The following is a 13,453-nucleotide window of genomic DNA, read 5'->3' as shown; positions in this document are numbered from 1 at the left end:
AGGTACTTGGTGCAAGTAACTTATTGCGTTTTACTGTAAATGTTTCTATTATGGAGCAAGTTATGGTATTTTGTCATATCATTGGACATAATGTGAGGTTTTCCCCTCTCATTTTTATTTCCTCTTGTTTAGAGGAGTTCAGTGGAGCTTTTACTCAGATTTCTCTTTCTTGGTTTGCTCTGGATTACTGGGCACACCTCATTTTGAACATACTTGGAAAGTCTTCTAAGAATTCGTCCACTTTGCTCACACAATTTAACAATTTTAGTGAGAAAGAGTTGGGGATCGCGTGAACTTGGCGGGCATCTTCTTAGGGACCAAGCACTCTGCTCAAGCCATGATGCCGTCGCGGAGCGAAGCATCATCAATGTCGGCAGCGTCAGCTCGAGCGTGGGCGGGGTCGTGTCCCACGCGTACACCAGCTCCAAGCACGCCGTCATGGGGCTCACGAGGAATGTGGCCATGGAGCTCGGGCGATATGGAATTCGCGTGAACTATGTCTCGCCTCATTTCATTTTAGCGCCATTGACGAAAGAGTTCTTCAAAATCGATGAGAGTGCAGGAGTCCGAGTGTATTCTAACTTGGATGGGGGTGAGTCTATAGGAAGAAGATGTGGCAAAGGTTGCTGTGTATCTGGGGAGTGACGAGTCCAAGTACACCGGAAAACATTTTTTGAAACATTTTCAGATTTTACCCGAACACCGGAAAATATTTTCCGAAACATTTTCAGGTTTTAGCCGAACACCGGAAAATATTGTCATTTTCCTGGAAAATGACTTTCGGGAAAATATTTTTCGGAATTGGTCCATTTTCCGCGAAACGAACGGACCCTAAGAAAGGTATTTTTATATCCCAAAGGAAGTATGTACTTGATCTTCTCAAGGAAACATGATGTCTCAATAGCAAGGTGGTGAGCACTCCTATTGATGCAAACCATAAAATGGATGGACACGGAGAGAGTGACATTGTTGATAAAGGGAGATATCAAAGGTTAGTAGGAAGGCTTATTTATCTATCTCATACTAGGCTAGACATAGCCTATGTTGTGGGAGTTGTAAGTCAATTCATGCATGATCCTAAAGAAGAACATATGCAAGCTGTCTACCGGATTCTTCACTACCACAAAGCTACTCCTGGAAAATGTATTTTGTTTAAAAAGGGCGACAAGCTGAATCTTGAAGTCTATATTGATGCATACTATGTTGGGTCACCAAAAGATAGAAGGTCCACATCTGGCTATTGCACTTTTCTAGGAGGAAATCTTGTCACTTGGAGGAGTAAAAAACAAAATGTGGTTGCTAAATTGAGTGCTGAAGTTGAATTCAGGGCAATGGCGAATGGGATATGTGAACTTTTGTGGCTCAGGATTGTCATTGAAGACTTTAAAGTGGAACACAAAAAAACTATGAAACTTTATTGTGATAATAAATCAGCAATCAACATCGCTCACAATTCAGTTTAACATGATTGAACCAAGCATATTGAGATAGATAGGCATTTTATAAAAGAGAAGGTTGAATTTGGTTTGATCAATATTCCCTACACTCCTAGCAAAAATCAGCTAGTAGATGTACTAACCAAAGGTCTACCAGTGTTAAGATTTCAGGAGATTATCAGCAAATTGGCATGGAAGATATTCAATCACCAACTTGAGGGAGAGTGTTGGAAAATCTCCTATAATCTCTCCCAAATCATTTGGGATATTATGTGATATTATTTGATTTGATTTGATTATGTGACTTGATTTTGTTAGCTGTAAATTAGTTACTGATAGAGATTAGGTCATCTATTCTTGATTTTCTCACCTAATTTAGATTCTTTATTCCTGTATATATGTACCGTGTAATCTCTCATGATGATATGAGACAATATAGATTCTTTTCTACAAAAAGGATTATCACATAAAATAAATAATAATAAAAGGTTCAAAAGACATAACATAAAATCTAAATTATAGAACTTCAATCCTTAATCATCCATTACAAATTGTTTCGGATTCTAACCACCTAAAATCAAAAGAAACAATAATCATAGTTAATCACTTAATAATAATAATGATAAATTTAAAATTACTATTAACTAAACTAAAATAATTATTGGAAAGCTTCACCACAAATATTTATTTTGCTTCAATGGGTAAACTCTATTTATCGATGATGATATCTTTTTTTGGTAAAGGTAAGAAATATATTGACTTGAAACTAGAAAGCTATATAGAGCTATACAGTGAGAACTCGGACCCAAAACTTGCACTCACAAAGACGGAAGTCAGAGTGAGTGGAAGGGGGCCAAGGTAAAAGGAAACAAGCCAAGCGGCGAAATGAGAGGGCCAAATAGCAGCCAAAGAGAACTAGCTAGCCTAACTCGAAACAGAGACTAGAGAGGGTATAGCAAAACAAAAGAGAAGCCCAAAAGCCCGCTCTAGGACAGGAAGATAAGAAAGCGACGGTTGCCATAGTGAGGAGTGAAGACCTCCACTCCAAGCTTCCATAGCAACATCTAGGAATTTGAAAGAACCTCCGACCAATAAAGGTTGAAGGAGAAACCCCCTACTCAACAGCCGGATGACCAAAGAAGAAGATTAGTCCGCTAAAATGGAAGGATTGAGCGCTGAGCTTTGTATTGCAACAGTGGGAGGAACATGATGGAAGGATAAGGCTTTGTCCTTTATAACTCTTTCAAGATGTCCTTTCATGGCCAAGAGGGAAGGAGGTCTATCCCGGAAAAGTATGTTATTCCGCTCCATCCATATGATATTGCAAGTAGCGGCAAACCCGAACCGAGCAAGAGAGGGAAGGAGGTCTATCGATGATGATATCCTCATTAAGATAATCCATATCTTTGGGGGAAAAAAAGAGATAAAATAAAGCATTCACTCATTTATATAAAAATATAAACATCACTTTAGGTTCTGGATTCATGATCAAAATTAGGGATTTTACTTAAGGTTCCTAGTTTGGTTCTAGTTCTATTCCTATGGGAACTGAGAACCAATGGTTCTATAAAGGTGGAACTGGGAACTGAACTAGCTCTCCCTAAAATCTAAAGCCAAATCAATTTCCACTGGTTTGGTTCTTGATTCTACATTGGAATCATGCTCATCTCTATAATTTGTGGCATAGTAGTTAAGGTATTAATGGAATTCTTAAGTTTTTGAGGTTTGACACTAATCTCCAAAGTATCTTTTTTTTTTTTTTTTTTTTTTTTTTTTTTAAGAGGGGAAAATAAAAGCTACCCAACATAATACTATTAACCAAAACGGTCAAGGTAGGTTTCCTCAATTCTTAGCCAGGATCCTACTCGGTCCCATGTGAATCAATTTGGACTAATCATAGTGTTGGACTAATCTCAATAATTTACAAGCATGGCGTTCACTGATTTTCTTTTTTCCTTATCAAAACTTGAAATTGGTCGAGCTTTTTCTGGTGGTAGAATTCTATCCACATCAGAAAATATGAACATTTATACAATTCACGAGACGGCGGTCCGGCTCTCTCGTCATTACTCTATTAGTAATTCCGTCTACGCATTCTTCAATCATTTGCTCGATGGACCCAAAAAAAAAAAAAATCATTTGTCGATTTCTTTTTTTTTTTTTTAATATTTAATGTGTAAGGACTAACGTACACGTCACGTATACCATTTTCTTCTTAATTTATTTGTTTTTATAATCTTTAAGTCTTTATAGAAGAACGATTGCTCAAACGTAGAAGGAAGTATCATTTTCGCTGTCTTTATCTTGGATTGGGAATCCAATCATGTGACTTCACCTGGTCGAATTAGACAACGTCCGGATCAAGACGAAAGAACAGTAAGTGACAAAAAGAAGTCGATATATTTCACGAAAAATAAATAATTTTAAAAACATTTTTCTAAAAATGATTGTCTCGGATTGCTTACGAAAATGAACGAACGAAATTTTTTTTCATGGCCCATGAAAATGTAGACTTAAATTATTGTCGATAATAAAAATATTATTTATTGATTAATTATTTCAAACGATATAAATAATCACTTTTTTCAAATCAATTATTTTTCAATAAACAAATGGAATCTATACATAGAAGCGCCTTCATATATCATTGACTTGAGAGAGCAAATATATATATTTTTTTATGACTCGGAAATTGTTGTACAACTGGCGGCGTAAACTCGGGGCGACCCGAGGGGACCCACCTCTCCTAGACCGCGGGTGAGTCGCACAAGCGACCGTGGGGATTCGAACACGCTCCATTCCGGAAGATGGATTGAGCGCAAACCACACGACCACCAATGGGATGGGTGAGAGAGCAAATAATTTTAATCCTCAAGTGAAGGATAAATAAGGCCTCGCATGGTCTATTTTACTACTTTCCTTTCACCATTGATAACGAGTGAGAAAGGTTGTCCAACTTTAATACTTCATGTGACGGCGACACCACGAGACGTGTAACCGTCATGTAGAATGCTTTCAAGTCTCATGCACGTACCAAACACATAATCTGAGTCATGGTCACTCGACATCATCTTAAACCATATAAGGTTCGACATCAAAGCATCCCGTTACAATCTCATCAACACATTAATGATCCATAGATAGAACTCTCGAGCCCTGACATTGCTTTATAATCTCGTGGAAATTGACTTGAAAAGGCCATGATCGAGGTAATCATACTTGGTGTTAGAGTAAAATATTAAACCAAGCCTTCATTTTTTAATTTAAACTTTTAAAATTATTGACAGTGATTCCATAAAATTTCACTTGGTATCAAAATAGGAGATTCTAAGTTCATATCTTCAAAATCCAATCTACACGTGAGATGAGTTGTTAGAGTAATTAAACATTAAATCACGTCTTCATTTAATAGTTTAAGTTATTATAATAGTTGGAATCGGATTGAAACGAGTTGTTTGCCCCACTCGATTAATAACATGATTTACTAATTGATCATTGTTTACACGGCATTATATCTTAAGAGTCAATATTAATCAATTAAATAATCAATTAATCAAAAGCCCTTAGGACGATTCTTGAAAACTCTGTCATCTCCGAAGCCAAACCGAAGTTAGTTAGTCGGTCCCGCAGGGGCCGCGGCACCAATCCGCTGTCCCCGGTAACCTCCGAACCGTCTTACGTGGCCGACAGGAACGCGAACCAGACCACCCCCGCGGGGCCCACCGAATCACCCGCGGTGAGCTGTCGGCAGGCTATTGGCCCAGCACCCTCGCGTCCCGGTGCGCTGGGCCGTACCCGATACCAAGCGCGCTCACGAATACCGAGATCGAGCTGTCAGAAAAGGAAGAGGCTTTCGTTCTCTCCGCAGCCGAAGAAACAGCTCGCGAACTTCTCCCTTCTTCTTCTTCTTCTTCTTCTTCTTCTTCTCCTCCTGCACAAGCGTGTCGCGGCGTACCTTAACGCGTTCGAGGATTCGGATTCCCGCACGATGTCGGGCGCAGAAGACGGCCAGAAGCACGCCCCGCCGCAGTCCACGGCGCCGCCGTTCGCCCCTCCGGCGGCGGCGGCAGCGGACTTCGAGAGCCCGGTCCCTCCGCCGCCGGCTGCGGGGGCGGGGTCGGGGTCGGGGATGTGCCGGCCATCGTGAGGCGGTGGAGGAGGGACGATCTGGTCCGGAAGGGCTCCCTGGTGCTCCGGGGGCTGGCGCTGCTGTTCTCGCTGCTCGCCTTCATCATCATGGCGAGCAACAAGCACGGCGACTGGAAGGACTTCGACAGATACGAGGAATTCAGGTTCGACTTCGACGTCTTTGTCTCTGTCTTTCTTTCTTCTGTCGCTCTCTCTCGATCGATCGATCGATCGATTTGCGGATGTGGGTTGTTGGTGTTTTGTTGAAATTTTTGGTTTTTAGAAGTGGGCATCAATTCTTGAACTTGGCGATGATCGCTTGTAGAAATTTTAGCGGTTCGAATGATGGATTGAAAGGAATTCAGGACTGCACTGCGGTACAGAAGTTTTAGGATCTGTGGTACACTTTTTTCGCCGGATTCTAGGAAAGTTTTTTTTGGGATTGAGCTGGAGATTTTGGCGCAGGTATCTGTTGGCGATATCGATCCTGGCGACCCTGTACACCGGAGTGCAGGCGTTGCGGCACGTCCACCAGATTTCTACAGGGCAGGATCTGGTCAAGCGCCAGACGTCGGCACTGATCGACTTCGCCGGCGACCAGGTGGGTCATCCGTCCTTGTCATGCTTTCATTTCGTGTTCTAGACATTTTTACCATCGCTGTTGTTGGAACGTGGCGAAGACAAAGTCACTTTCTATCATCCGGGTCATTTTCCCTAAACAGTAACAGTATCCTATGAAAAAACTTATCTGCTTTACTAGGAATGACAGATTTTCTGAGATGTTCGAATAAAGAGGGTGAAGAAGAGAAAAGCACATATTTGCCATTCAAGTATCCGAAAGCTTGCGAAAATTAGAAGAAAGATGTGGGTAATGACATTTTCGATAGTGAGAGATGAATCGCTTTGAAATTCATCGATTACTCGTCGTGTGCCTTTTTCCTGGCCAACTTTCTATCCGTTTCGACCGAGGTCACAAAGTCCCCTTTCTTTTGTTCAAAAGTCTTCAATTCAACCTGAGTTACATCATCGTCAGCATTCGAGAACATGGGACCCAAATTCCATCTGTAAAAGCCAGACCTTTTCGTTGCACAATTAGTCAATGAGACAAGAACAGATCACATGGAATGTCTAAGCTCTGTCTTAATCATTGGGTTTCCCATTCATTTTGCTGGCCCCAAACATACTCTGTGTGGTCCTCATTAAGAAGAGAAATTTAGATTTATAGTACTGGGTTATAGCAATCACTTGCCAGAGGAGGTGGGATGGAGTTGACCAAAAAGGATCCAGAGCCCATATGTTCCCAGTAGAGCATTTCAATCTTAAACCATGATCTCATCTGATAGATTGGCCTTCAACATAGCAGCAGTCTGACAATTTCTACATAATACTGGAATAGGGGATCATGCTTTGCCTCCTCATATAATTCGATTGTTGCATTTTAGCCTCAACAATGGTCTCGCAATTTCATGTGCCACATGTTCACCTCTCTATGGAGACTGTCTACATATCATTTCGCAATTGTAATGAATCTATGGGATAATGCTGTTTCGATGTATTGACTGCAATTTAATTATCTTGGGTTGCATCAGGTTGTGGCATACCTCCTAATATCGGCAGCATCTACGGCCGTGCCCATGACCAACAAGATGAGAGACAATGTTGATAACCTGTTCACCGACTGCTTAGCGGCTTCAATAAGCATGGCCTTCTTTGGCTTCCTCACGTTGGCTTTGTCTGCACTTATTTCCGGATACAAACTCTCAACCCAGTCCTACATTTAGTTTTGAGTTCGTTCAGCTCACATGTCTATTGTTTGTACTGCTGTTATACCTTCATTCTTTTTATGCACGGGGTTCGATTATATCTTTGTAAATTTCGATGGTTTCGTGGAAGGAGTGGTGTGTTTCGGCTTGCCTCTGTATTTTAGTTTTTGGGTGTTTCAATCGGTAAATACGTACGATGAAGAAGGTTTAGAAAGTCGGTTGGTCTCTCTCCAATTCTCTGGCTACGATGAAGAGATTCTACTCGACCATTCATAAACCAAATCATCCCCAGACGAGAAGCAGGACCAGTGTAATCTGTCCATGAGCATTCATTAACAGTTTTTTTTTTTTTTAATGGTTGAAAATACGATTACTATTGATTTACTTAGGCAAGTTTGGAGCAAATACATCAAAAGCATCGGCGCATAATAATAAATCAAAGAGGGCAGTCGGGGATTAGCTACCTAATTACTAGGAAGGCTTAGGCAAGTTTGGAGCAAATACATCAAAAGCATTGGCGCATAATAATAAATCAAAGAGGGCAGTCGGGGGATTAGCTACCTAATTACTAGGAAGGCAGTTAGCTCTTTGGGCTTTTGTAAGCCAATCTGCTGTTTTATTGGATTCTCTGCTGCAATGGGCTAGAGAGAAGCCTGGAAATTCCTTTAGCTTTGTCCATGAGCATTCATTAACAGTTAAAAGACAGATAAATTGCAGGTTCTGTTGTTCGTTGTCTTAAATATGCGAAAACCGTCTCTTTGCATAAGGAAACAACACAAGAAGTTAATAACATGCATGATAATAATTCTATTTTTGTTTCAGAACTATTTTTCTATTTCAAAAAAAGTCTAGAATAAAAATTTGTTTGATAATGCAATGTCATCTTCCTATTTCTAAAACAAATTTTTTGTCCAAAAATTGGTTTGAAAAATAAATAAAAAGTAAACAAATTCTCATTCTCTATATTTGGAACATAAATGATAAATAAAAATTTTTTTCTCATCGTTCGCCATTGCTACTAGTTGGTCGCCCACCCACCACCGCTTGCCATCTGCCACCTGGCCATTGCTCACTGCCTACTTGCCGCCCATCATCCTCTGTTCATCGTTTGCCAGTGCTTAGTAGGGAGAAATTTTGTGTCGTTATCAAATGAATTTCTATCCCAAAAATATAAATTTTGTGTCATTATCAAATATGTTTTTTCTTAGAAACTCATCCACAAATAGAAATAGAAAAATCTATTTTTGTTCTATAAATCAACTTTTGGCCATTATTATCAAACATGTATTTTTCCTCAAAAACTCACCCACAAATAGAAATAGAAAAAAATCCATTTCTGTTCCATAAATCAATTTCTGATTAGAATGGTTATCATTCACGCTCTAACTGAGAGGATTTGGCAAATGCAGAAGCAGCATTTTCGTGTTTGAAACACATCCTAAAATAGAGTTGCAGTTTTCATCTCTCAATCTTATTAAAATCTTGATAGTTGAAGTTGCCATATTTATCTAACTGCAGAGGATTCTTACCTGTGATCTAGCTCTATAGGTTCCTGCAGATTATCCTAAAACAGCACAGAATATATAAAAATTTGCTCGCGTGCTTTAACTCGGACAACTTTCCGAAGGCCGTCTCATCAACCGACTACCCAGCTGAGTGATCTTTTCAAAATGAATGAGATGCTTGCGCACGCGATAAACATGCGAAGTATACAGAATCGCCGACAGCGTAACCGCTAGAAAAGATAACAACATCAGCTTCCAGAAGTCCTGATGCAATAACCACAATTTGAGAAGTTAGATTCTGAAGCAAAAGATGCCCAGACTTGAGAGGGGGAAAAAGAAAAAACAGAGTTCACAGACGGTGCATCATCCATTTAATTGAAGCAGCACTCAGAGTCAATCACCTGTGGATTCGAGATGAATATTCCCATAACATAAGCCATCAAATCCAGAAAGGACTGGAGTGAGTTCTGAACGCCTCCAACGACGCATCGGTCGGATTCTGGCACCTCGTCCTGCCAAAAAGCCAACGAGAGAAATGAGGAAAGACAACAAAAGTCTCCAGCCCAGGCAATGAACAAGTGCTCCAACTGTGTATGGTTAGGAAATAATAGATCAGGAATTATGCTGGTGAGACTGCCCATAAAATCAGCCACTTATACTGTCATTTTGGAGACTAGAACTTCTGAAATCAAAGTAAATAACCTGCATTTGTTGAATAACAGCTAAATCGAACATCCACAGTCCCAGTCGAGATGCCGCCACTCCTCCCATCAGCATGTAGGCAGCTGCTAAGCCATTTTGAACCCATATCGAGCCGACACATACAAGCAGGAAGATCCACTGCAATAGATTTTAAGAATATATCCATGTTATGCTTTAAAAAATCTACTGAAGAAAAATCCCTAGAAAGTAAGAACTCGTCACCGTACTTGGGACCAACAAGACCAGAGCCCTGTTCTTAGTGTAGAAATGCGGGATTGTAAGACTGGATAAACCACAGTGGCTGCAATGCCTATTGTCGCACTTATGCTGCGTGCTATTCCGATGAGAAAAGCCGGTACACCTTCCCACTCCAATGTAGCGGTCATCAAACTTCCGAAGCTGTAGAATTTGAAACCAAACAATTAAATTCTTCTACTTGAAAAAGCAATCGAATTAGAGCAACAAAGACCTGAGATAACTTTCACACTGCCTTCATGATTGAGAAGCAGTGAGAAATGCCTTCTCATAGATAGCACGAGAAAATGGCAATAACATTGAGATAGCCTCAAATTTGATGTGAGCACAAATTTATCATACACATTTTCCGCAAAAGATGAGTTTTCTAGACAAAATAGTATAACTGGGCCGAAGAAAAATGAATATTTGTGGGCAGATCGGTCTTTCTACGGGAAGGGAAATTGCAAGTTCCATGACTAGTTCTAGATATATAATTGCAGAGTGAATTTCTAGTACATCACCTGAGGACTGTAAAATACAACAAAGCCAGGGATACTCCAGGAATCACAACTTCTTGCTCTAGGTACAATTTCCAAGCGCCAATGAAGGGAATCTTTGAAATTTTCTCCCTGAAATTCTGCTTTTGGCTGTTCTCTGCTGATTCTGGATCACCATTTTGAATTAGTGAGCTCTCTAACAGATCAACCGGAGGTCTCCAGGTTCTTCTCAGGTTTCTCTCAACAAGAGCCGGAATACCCTTATATACAGACATGAAAAACCAGTACTCCAGCCAAACACATGTTGTGTTCAATATGGCTAAAGTCATAGCAGATACTTTTAGTGAAATAAAGCTGATTATGAAGCCGGAAACAACTGGAGCAAATAATTTGCAGATCAGATCGATCCTTCTGATGACCGAGTTCATCTGGGTCAGAAGTCCTGGAGGTTGACCTTCTGACATCACCACCACCCTGCATTTAGAGGCATAATAATGAGGCAAAATAAAATAAAACAAGAGTTTGTAGCAAAAAGATACCAGAAAACTGTTCTCTACTCAATTCACCAAAAGACTAGAGGCATACTACGTGGAACAGACTCTAACTATGGTTCTAAACCCTGCATTACCATTCTCTTTCAATCAAAATTGTTCCAGCCAAAGTAGAAAGCATGCCCATGGCTCCCGAAAGATTGGTCACGACGATGAGCACAATGAACACTCCAGGATTTGTTGATTTCAGATCTGGATAGGCCAGCATACCAAAGACCGTGGCTCCAGCCACCACGAATGAGAAGTTTTGTGTCACGAGCCAGAGGCGTAGAACCTGCAACAAGTATGTGATATTACAAAAACAATTCGAACTCATCCTAGTATTCTGAGCAATTATTTTCTCTCTGAAAAATGCTTTTTTAGTTCCAACTTCGGTTGCGGCATTTGGACCCAAAGTGCCATCCAATTTCTTTTGTTCTGTTCCTGAATTGAGAACTTTGAGAATTGAAGTTTATCGGACCTTGACATAACCCAGCTTATCTACCCACTCTCCAATGGTTGGACCAAGCAAGAATATGGAGCCAGATTCTACCACTCCGTAGACAGCGGCCAATAGCAAAGAGTCTGGCCAAATACTGATCATGTACAAACCTACCGAGAATTCCCACATCCTGCAAGACAAGAAGACATTATATCATATGGACAGGTGACACATCCAGTTGCCTCCTTTCCGTTTCATTCAAGTTAGATCTAAATGAACCGTGGCCTTACCAAGGATTGATTTTTCTAAAGAATTGCACATACCAAAATTTCCGGAACTACTGAATAGGTTGGGTCAAGGTTTTATTTCACCAAGAACTGTGTAAAGGATATGTACGCATGCCTAAACAAAAGAAGACAAGGGCTGTTTGATTGCTTACTCTTTTACATGATCCTGCAATATGCATCTGGCATACTGCTGAAAGGCACAAGCTTTTCCTTTTGCTATTTATTTTTTCCATTTTCCTTATTACCTGATAAATTGAAGCTAGTCAATCCATCCCGCACAGCAGCTACTGGAACAACTGCCTTTTTTTGCTAGATAGAACTAGTAAACATCAGTTTGCGACTCATTTTCAAGTTTTGGCCATGGAAGGGAAAGAAATTACTCTTTGGCTGAGATAATTGAATTATGTTGTTGAAACTATCTTCTCAATTCAAAAACTATGATGTTGAAGTGATAATAGCAAATCAGCCTTTCTAAGCAATGAGAGGAAAATGGAAGAATGAAAAGTTAAAGCTTGCCAAATTTAAAAACATCTCAAGCTTGAATTGTATGAATAGTACTATGCTGAACTGTGCTCCATGAAGAACATGTTCTCCTTCACATTATTAGCAAGTGCTCTTTATGATGGGTGAATCTGAACTATTGCCAAAGTTGAAGCAAAACGAAAAGTGTAACCTGGCACCCCATCTGGCCAAGAAGTGGCCCAAGTACAAATATTTGGTGAGGAACGACGGAAAAGACGGCTGTTGAGCTCCCGATTTGCGATCAAGGAGCGGCTCCCTCATCATGTTATGTCGCTGCGCTGACTTCTTGAATGATACCAAGTCGTTCCTCTTCTTCTTCTTCTTCTTCCAGTGAATTGTGGATGGGATGAACGATTGGGATGCGGATCTCTACTTCATATTGTGACCGCTCACTGCATCCAAAATGATGATAGGCTTTAAGTTGTACTATACGGTTGTGACGATTGCCCTGTTTTTTGGTGTGAATGATGAAAGTGATGCAAATGGTATCAAGAAAGTTGGTCCCTTATATTGCACACTTGGTTTCACCAAAAAAATAAAAATAAAAAAATAAGAAAACAAGATTAAATCCTGAGAACTGAGAAGAAAACGGATAAAGAAATCAAAACTATGGGGGTTAGGTGCACATGGCTACTCAGATATTGTCTACAAGCTGTCAGCTGTCTGACTGCTGATCTCTGTTTTTTCCCATGCGAGAAAGAAACAAAGAAAACCTCAAAAACAATGTTCAAATCCTTGGATTCAGTAGGATCCGTATATGGTGGGACCTTTGTCCAGAGAGCAAGTAAACGGCTTCAATAAGAAAAGAGGGCCTGAGAGCAATGGTCAAACCTTTGGATTACAAAATGCCAAATGCCTAACGTCGGAAAAGGTAACACGGAGCGTTACGCTGTACGATAATCCACGTGGGTTTGTCTTTTTTTGTCAAAGGGTTAAGATCCAAGAACAGCGAGACATATGTTTGTGTCTCATCCCTAACACCAGCTGCCCCGAGGATCCAAGGTCAGAATCAGATCGGGACAGTGGAAGATAGAATAGTTCACTTCTTTTTTGATTTTTTTCTTTCTCCATTTTGCCTGTCAGAGAGCTAAATTATTTCCTTTCCTTCTCCAGAAGCACATCTAATTTGGACTTTTTTGAGCCTGCCATGCCCAGATAGATAAGCCTGGTGACACCCCTTTGTTGCAAGGAAAGAAGCCCAGCTTGAGAGGGCAGAACTTCTGGGGAATACTGGAGAAGAAGTTGCAATATCAATTCGCTGATTGTGGATACTGACGAAGCAAGAGTTGCTCATTTCTAAGACTTGGGCATTGGATAATGTTGATCGAAAAATAAAAGAATAGATAGAACGAGGAATAATGGATTTATGTAGTTCAATTGGAATGACCTACGACATGGAGAGAG

The 13,453-nt window shown here is 40.4% G+C and overlaps 2 protein-coding genes across 3 annotated transcripts; one reads left to right on the top strand and one right to left on the bottom strand.

The window, feature by feature from the left end:
• The first annotated feature begins 5,292 nt into the window (after positions 1-5,292).
• On the top strand, positions 5,293-7,541 carry LOC104427106 (CASP-like protein 4B1). The gene is made up of 3 exons (XM_010040280.3): positions 5,293-5,728; positions 6,030-6,165; positions 7,154-7,541. The coding sequence occupies exons 1-3, from the start codon at positions 5,673-5,675 to the stop codon at positions 7,343-7,345; spliced, it is 384 nt and encodes a 127-aa protein (XP_010038582.2). The 5' UTR covers positions 5,293-5,672; the 3' UTR covers positions 7,346-7,541.
• Positions 7,542-8,504: 963 nt separating this feature from the next.
• Positions 8,505-12,509, bottom strand: LOC104427209 (solute carrier family 40 member 2). Of its 2 annotated transcripts, none has more exons than XM_039311635.1 (8): positions 12,201-12,509; positions 11,280-11,430; positions 10,897-11,093; positions 10,293-10,742; positions 9,762-9,933; positions 9,535-9,675; positions 9,234-9,344; positions 8,505-9,096 (listed from the first exon to the last, which is right to left on the bottom strand). In XM_039311635.1, exons 1-8 carry the CDS (start codon positions 12,311-12,313, stop codon positions 8,932-8,934), a joined length of 1,500 nt encoding a protein of 499 aa, XP_039167569.1. In that variant the 5' UTR covers positions 12,314-12,509; the 3' UTR covers positions 8,505-8,931. The 2 variants fall into 2 exon arrangements, with proteins under 2 accessions (XP_039167569.1, XP_010038663.2); XM_010040361.3 differs by having other exon boundaries at positions 8,508-9,096; positions 9,535-9,672.
• Between the last annotated feature and the right edge of the window lie 944 nt (positions 12,510-13,453).

Source organism: Eucalyptus grandis, chromosome 1 (assembly GCF_016545825.1).
Source record: "Eucalyptus grandis isolate ANBG69807.140 chromosome 1, ASM1654582v1, whole genome shotgun sequence".
NCBI classification, from domain to species: domain Eukaryota; kingdom Viridiplantae; phylum Streptophyta; class Magnoliopsida; order Myrtales; family Myrtaceae; genus Eucalyptus; species Eucalyptus grandis.
Note: the sequence above shows the minus strand (reverse complement) of the source record. Positions and strands in the feature narration are given on the sequence as shown.